Raw genomic sequence first — 6,860 nt, 5'->3', positions numbered from 1 at the left:
CCCAATTGAGAGGGGGGCCAGGTTCCCCCCCCCCCCCCGTGAGCCACTCACCCAAGATCTTGCAGACACTGTCACAGTTCTGCCCAATCTCGTGCAGCCAGCGCTTGACGTTGACAAAGGACTCCGGGTTTGTCACGTCGTACACGATGATGACACCATGAGTGTTGCGGTAGTACCTGCCTCCAGGAGAATGAGAGAGCATTAATGCCCTTACTCTGGAAAACCATACGGTAGTACCTGCCTCCAGGAGAATGAGAAACCCCAGGATGAGACCCAAAGGCCAGCATTAATGCCCTTACTCTGGAAAACCAAGGACTCTTGGCTCCCAGCCACTATTGCTTCATTCTACCCTGGAGAATCCTGGAATTCCAGCTCCCTCACTTCTCCCCATCGCCCTCTGTTCAGCTATCAAAATCTGTAGTGAACACCCATCCTCCAGAACACCCCAAGGTCTCCCTTCTCTCCCAGGCTCACGTGGAGGTGATGGTCCGGAAGCGTTCCTGTCCCGCGGTGTCCCAGATCTGCAGTTTCACCCGCTCTCCATTTACCATCAGTGTCCGGATTTTGAAGTCTACCCCAATGGTTGTGATGTAGCTACCTAGGGGGAGACGTGGGAGAGAGGAAGAATAGGGGTGAGAAGAAGACAGAACCAGAGGAAGGAGTGAAGTGCAGGATAAGGGCTTGCCAATGGGGGAGAGACAGTAGTAACAAAGTGAAATGGTAAATGCAAACACTAGCTACAAAAGAACAGTTAAGAGGAAGAATACAATACAAGAACTCGTGGGCACTCGATGAAATTGCTGAGCGGTCGGGTTAGAACAGATAAAAGAAAGTACTTCTTCACCCAAAGAGTGATTAACACATGGAATTCACTGCCACAGGAGGTGGTGGCAGCTACAAGCATGGGCGGCTTCAAGAGGGAATTAGATAAGCATATGGAGCAGAGGTCCATCAGTGGCTATTAGCCACATAGATAGGAACTCTTGGTCTGGGGCAAGTGGTGCTCTGTATTCTTGGTGCTTGCGGGAGGGCAACAGTGGGAGGGCTCCTCGTGTCCTGGCCCCACTGCTGGACCTCCTGATGGCACCTTGGTATTTTTGGCCACTATGTGACAAAGTGTTGGACTAGATGGGCCATTGGCCTGATCCAACATTGGCTACTCTTGTGTTCTTACGTTCTTAAGACAGAACAGAGAAAGATAGGACAACATCTGTAGCACTCCTAAGTGTGGCAATTGACTTATCAAAGGTCTTTCAACCAGCTGGAGAAGCTGATGTGGGTAGACTGCTGTGATCTGGATGGCCGAGGGTCTAAGCCTGGGCTCAGCCCCGAATCACTGGGCAGCCTTGGGCAAATCTCATTCTCCGCCTCTGTTTCCCATCTGTAGCGTCCCCTTCTGTCACCACTACAACAGCCACAGATACACAGAACAGCTGTGGCTATATGCAGCTCTTTTGTCCAGCATCTGACTGCCAGATGACTGAATCAAAATCAACAGGGATGACTCAAGCTACCCAGACCAGTCAACAAAGCCGTTGGGGGCAGGACTTCCTTTAAAAAAAAAAAAAAACAGCACAGGCTGCAATGCTTTAGAGAGACCGCCATCTGCAACTGTCAAGGGCTCGGCCTTCGCTTTGTCAGGGATGCAGCCGTCAAACAAGGTGTGAAAGCATTAAATGAAAACGACTAGCACAAATGGGGTCTTTGCTCATTGAGTAACCAAAGTGAATGGAGCAATGCTGTCCAATTAGCCCTTGTGAGCCTATCATTGGTTTAGCAAAACAGGCTACACACGGCTGGCTTTAAGTGGCTCGCACAGCAATGATGTTGGAAAGTGCTTGTTAACGGTATGGGAGTCGGGATTCCTTCTGGTTTGAGAAAATAAAATAAAATTTTTCGAGTGAGCTAGACGACAGGAGAGTGGGTACTTACCAGAAAAGGTATTGTCTGCAAAGCGGAGCAGGAGGCTACTTTTCCCAACCCCTGAGCAGAGGGGAAAGAAAAAAGGAAAAGGCAGCAGATTAGAGAGCAAACAATATCCAGAGGCACAGACCCAGCCCTCGTCCCCTTCCATCTGCCACGGCAATCCTCTCCGCAGACGCGGAAGGCTCCCCACCCAAGGCAAACACACCCGATCCCAGGAAATTTGCTCAAGAGCAGCCACACCCACCGACAGCTATTGTGGCCCCATGGGTGGGTACCACACGCCTCATTGTAAACCTGGAATAAAAACTGCGGGGAAGTGCGATTACCTCACCGAACATGATCCTCAGGAGGAAGCAAGGTGGCTTTTGCAGAATGCAAACAATCCACAAGCCCCACCTTTGCTCCCCAAGGTTTGCAAAACACAACAGGTTTGCAAACAGTATTTTGGGGCATGTCTATGGAGGAGGGGGGGCAGTGAATACATCTATTCAGGATCACAAGCTCACACTATGGCAATGAAGCCATCTTGTCCCAAACGGGGGTGTGTGGCTTGGATGCAAAAGCAGGCAACATCCTGCACCATCCACTGAAGAGGCCTTATGCAGCGTCACAGGGTTCCATAATGGGTGGAACATCCCCTGTTGGTGTAGTGGTCAGGAGCACAGGCTGTAATCTGGGAGAACCAGGTTTTATTCCCCACTCTTCCACATGCAGCCAGCTGGGTGACCTTGGGTCAGTCACAGTTCTCTCAGAGCTGTTCTCTCAAGAGCAGTTCTTGAAGAGCTCTCCCAGCCCCACCTACCGCACAGGGTGTCTGTTGTGGGGAGGGGAAGGGAAAGGAGATTGTAAACCGCTCTGAGACTCCAAGTGAACGGTGGGGTATAAATCTAATCTCTCCCCCCCTTCAGCTTGTCAAGCCCTTTCCTCCTTAAAAATAGTCTTTGCAGTAGAGGCAGGGCACAGGCGTGTCCCTCTTCTACAACTCTGCAATTTATGGTCCTCACCAGGCTTGGTCTATAGAGCATATCGAGACTGCATCTTTCTTAGCTGTGCACCTGAAAATCCAACGTTTTCCCTGACTCAGTTCTAAGACCGCCAGGCCCCTTCAGGCATCTGGGGATACCACAGGACCCTGGAAAGATCTGAGTCTCCTGGCACTAGATGGGGCCCCCTGGGTTGCCACTCCATCCATCCAAATCTGTTTGCATGACTCACAGAAAAGCAGCTACAACGTGTGGGGGCCCAACAAGCAGGGCTCCCAAGTAGACGGGGGCCTGGAGACAGGCCCGTAGCCAGGATTTTGTGGATTGTGGGGCAAATCTTTTTTCTGGTGGGGCTGCCATTATTTGCCACGATGAAGGGGGATGGCGTGTGCCCCCTCTCCATCCCCTCCTGCTAGGGCCCTTTAAATCTTGCAGGGGGGGAGGAGAGGGGCGCGCACCCCCACCCCCGCTTCTTCTCAAAAGCACTGAAAGGGATCCTTTAAATGCTTTTGAGAAGAAGTGGGGGGCGGCCCTCTCAGGAAGGGGGCAGAGCCCCCATTAGCCCCGCTGTAGCCTCGGGCCAGCCTGGAGGTCTCCTAGAATGACAGCTGATCTCTAGGCAACGGACCAGTTCCCCCTGGAGAAAAGAGCAGCTTCGGAGGGTGGACTCTGTGGCATCCTACTCTGCTGAGGTCCTTCCCAAATCCCACCCTCCTTAGGCTCCACCCTCTACATCTCCAAGAACTTCCCACTGCAGAGTTGGCACCCCTAACCATGAGGCCTACCTCCTGCCACAACCTCCTGACCGACACCCCCCCCCAAAAAAGTTCAAAGCTGCCGTGCTGAGCTAGAGGTGTCTTGATCAGCACTAGGAAAGCGAGAGGCAGGGACCTCAGAAGGGGCTGATCACTCAGGAGCCAACCAGCCAGGGATCCCAGCCGGGCTGACGCCCCTCCAGGACTGGTTTAAGACTAGCCGGACACCCCCCCCCCAAGCAAAGCACACTCACTGGGCCAAGCCAAGGGGCTCGGCTTGGACCTGGCCAGGATGGATCCAGGAGGCGACGCTCATCACCTCCAGCACTGCCGATGGCCGGGAAGCTGTTTCCCCGCAGTGCATCAGTCATTGTGCTGTCCCAAGCGGATGCTTGGCCAAAGAATCAGCCCTGCACAGCTCCCTTCCACAGCAAGGGCAAGATCAGCCTGTCCCCAGCTAACAGCCAGAGGAGCGACTGCACAGAAGTTGCTTCCCTTCTTCGGGCCAGAGAGAACTCTGCTCCAGCTTCCTCCAGGGCGGGGGGGGGCTCCTCTCACCCACCGAAAGACCAAGGGACACTGGGGGATGGCACTGCTACTTCCATGCCGGCAAGGGAAAAACAGCTTGGCTTCTGTGGCCTCTTAACGGCTCACTTGCTTCTGGCCTCCCCAAACTGATCTCCTACCTCCGCACGGCCCTTCTCTTGCCTCTGAAGGCTCAGGGCAAGGCCTGCCTGGTTTTCATTCAGACATTCCCCTGCCAGCCCAGGGAAGTTGAAAAGCTGTGAGCTGCCTTGGGAGGCCATTTTTTTAATCTGAAAAGTAGGATAAAAGTGCAGGACAGGACAGTAGTTTCCTTCCCACCGTGTTCAAGAATCCCACATCCACACCGTTGCCTCGTGGTGCTGGATCTGATACTATGAGAATCAGCCAACAACCTTGGTCGTGAAACTCTAAATTTTCACATCAGTTTTCTTTTTTTCTGAACATTTTAAATTGTTTTTTATAGTTTTCTTTTTTGTTAAGCACGATGGGGAAATTGTGGCCAATGAAAACTGGAAGCCTTTGAGCCCTCTGAAGGAAGCTGCCGTTTCCCTGGTAACCCAGAAACCTGGTTCCCGGCAAGAACTTGCCAGACTGTGAGAAAAAGCTTTCTAAAACTTACCAAAGTATTGAGTGGCTGGGCTGTGACATTACGAAGCAATTAAAAAGTCAACTGCATGAACATTGGTTGGCTTTAGTTTAATTCATCCCACCTCAGAGTAAAATGGGATCCGCTTAGTGAACTGACAAGGCCCGTTTCCCTACCCCAAAAAGCTACCTGTGAATGCTGGCAGGTGGCAGGCCGCACACAAGTTGGCACAATCAGACCCAAAGAATGCTGGGAATCCTACTCTCTATAGTCCAGTGATGGCGAACCTTTTAGGGACCGAGTGCCCAAACTGCGACCCAAAACCCACTTATTTATCACAAAGTGCCAACACGGCAATTTAACCTGAATACTGAGGTTTTACTTTAGGAAAAAACAACTCATACATTAACTTAAGATGATCCAAACAAAGTAAAGGAAAGCAATCCCAAATGCTTTCATTTACTTAAAATTATTTGGCAGAGAATTCGACACTTTAATGATGGTCTGGGCCTGGCTGGGGCGATGGCACGCGTGCCCACAGAGAGGGCTCTGAGTGCCACCTCTGGCCCCCGTGCCATAGGTTCGCCACCACTGCTCTAGTCCAACCGAGACGTGGGGAACAAGACGACCTGCATTTTCTCAAGCCAGCACAAACCCAAAATTTAGCTTTTGGTTAAGCATCTCCTCCAGGGATTGTGTGGTGTAGAAACTTGAAAGAATGAGACAGAACGACACAACCATGTCGACTTTATCCATTACTCTGAACATCAGCAGCTACCTTGGATTAGCTCATTATACTTGCCTGAGAATGTCAGCTGGCACAGAGGAGAGAAACAAGAAGTAGGCCGCTGGTTGCGGGGGGGGGGGTGTTAGAACAAAATAAAAAAAAAACGGAAGAAGACTTTACAGAATGAAGAAGAATGAGGTTTAAAGATGGTCCAGAGAAAACCAAATATAACCATACCGGGAAGGTAGGAAGCGAGCAGAATTGCAGAAGGAGATGGAACACAGAAAGTCACCATGGGAGGGGGGGGGGAGAAATGGATATTGTTGGTTTTAATAAAGGACATGAGTAAAACTGGAGGGTGAAGAATGAGAAAATGAGCAGAGACAGAAAGATGTGGTGGTGGTGGTGAGGGGGGGAACAAGGAAGCAGAGGAAGGAGGAGAGGGCGCTGGGCGTGAGAGGAGTCCTTACCAGAGTCCCCAATGATGAGTAGTTTGAACAAGTGGTCATAATCCTTGGCAGCCATTCACGTGCTGGGTCAGCTCCTCCTCCCGGTTTCTGTCACGCTCCTTCCTTCCTTCCTGCAGAGATTCGCCACCACTCCCACACTCGCCAGTGGGAAATCTGTTCTGCCTTAAAGCCCCATGGCAGCTAAAGGGGGTCTCCGTAAGGCACAAAATAGACCTCCCCCAGCCCCTTCAAAAGGATGCCTCAAAGAACAGGAATGCTGAATATTTCTGCCAGGTCCAGTCCCCCCCCCCCCCCCGCCTCCAGTTCTGGGGAAAGGGTTACGCAGTGCACAGCCCCTGTGTCTTCCAGATGCTTTTGTGTCCTTAAAAGAAAAATCAAACGACTGGAAAAAGCCACACACCTCTGCGTGCCAAGAGAAGTGCCTTTCCACAATGCCAGGAAGCCGCAGAATAAAGTTGAAATGAGGCTGCTGAAAATGAGTCGTCCTCAGACGTAACAGACAGATCTAGAGTTGATCAGAATCTTGACTTTCTTCCAGTAGGATGGGAGGGATGGGGGGGGGGAGAGTGGAGGGTGGGAAACGATGCGCCGTTGCTTCCAGAAAGAGTCGTTTCCCCTAAATTCAAAACCGAGGGTGCTGACTGGTGCGGTGAAAGTGAATGAGAACGTGAGGCCAAGGTCTCCCAGGGAGGAAACATACGAAATCCAGGAGGAGGGAACTCAAACAGTGGTGGGGAGGGCTTTCGCCTGCTCCGGAGGGAGAGAGGGTTTGTGCTTCAGGGCCAGCATTCAAGGCAGCTACATGAAGAAGGCTCCAGTCCCAGAATCAAAATTTTTGATTTGCCAAAAAAAGGGGGGGGGGTGAAA

The 6,860-nt window shown here is 51.6% G+C and overlaps 1 protein-coding gene across 1 annotated transcript in view; it reads right to left on the bottom strand.

Moving 5' to 3' along the window:
* The window catches only part of LOC107117618 (ras-related protein Rab-35-like), a 7,993-nt gene extending 1,729 nt beyond the window's left edge, over window positions 1-6,264 (bottom strand). Inside the window, exons 1-4 of the mRNA XM_015419766.1 lie at window positions 5,994-6,264; window positions 1,933-1,983; window positions 475-598; window positions 52-176 (exon numbers count right to left, since the gene is read on the bottom strand). Coding sequence (XP_015275252.1) covers window positions 52-176; window positions 475-598; window positions 1,933-1,983; window positions 5,994-6,048 — 355 coding nt within the window. The 5' untranslated portion in view covers window positions 6,049-6,264. The remainder of the gene's footprint in view (window positions 1-51; window positions 177-474; window positions 599-1,932; window positions 1,984-5,993) is intronic.
* Between the last annotated feature and the right edge of the window lie 596 nt (window positions 6,265-6,860).

The sequence above is a fragment of the Gekko japonicus genome, unplaced genomic scaffold, assembly GCF_001447785.1.
Source record: "Gekko japonicus isolate JY-2015 unplaced genomic scaffold, Gekko_japonicus_V1.1 scaffold2049, whole genome shotgun sequence".
NCBI classification, from domain to species: Eukaryota; Metazoa; Chordata; class Lepidosauria; order Squamata; family Gekkonidae; genus Gekko; species Gekko japonicus.
Note: the sequence above shows the minus strand (reverse complement) of the source record. Positions and strands in the feature narration are given on the sequence as shown.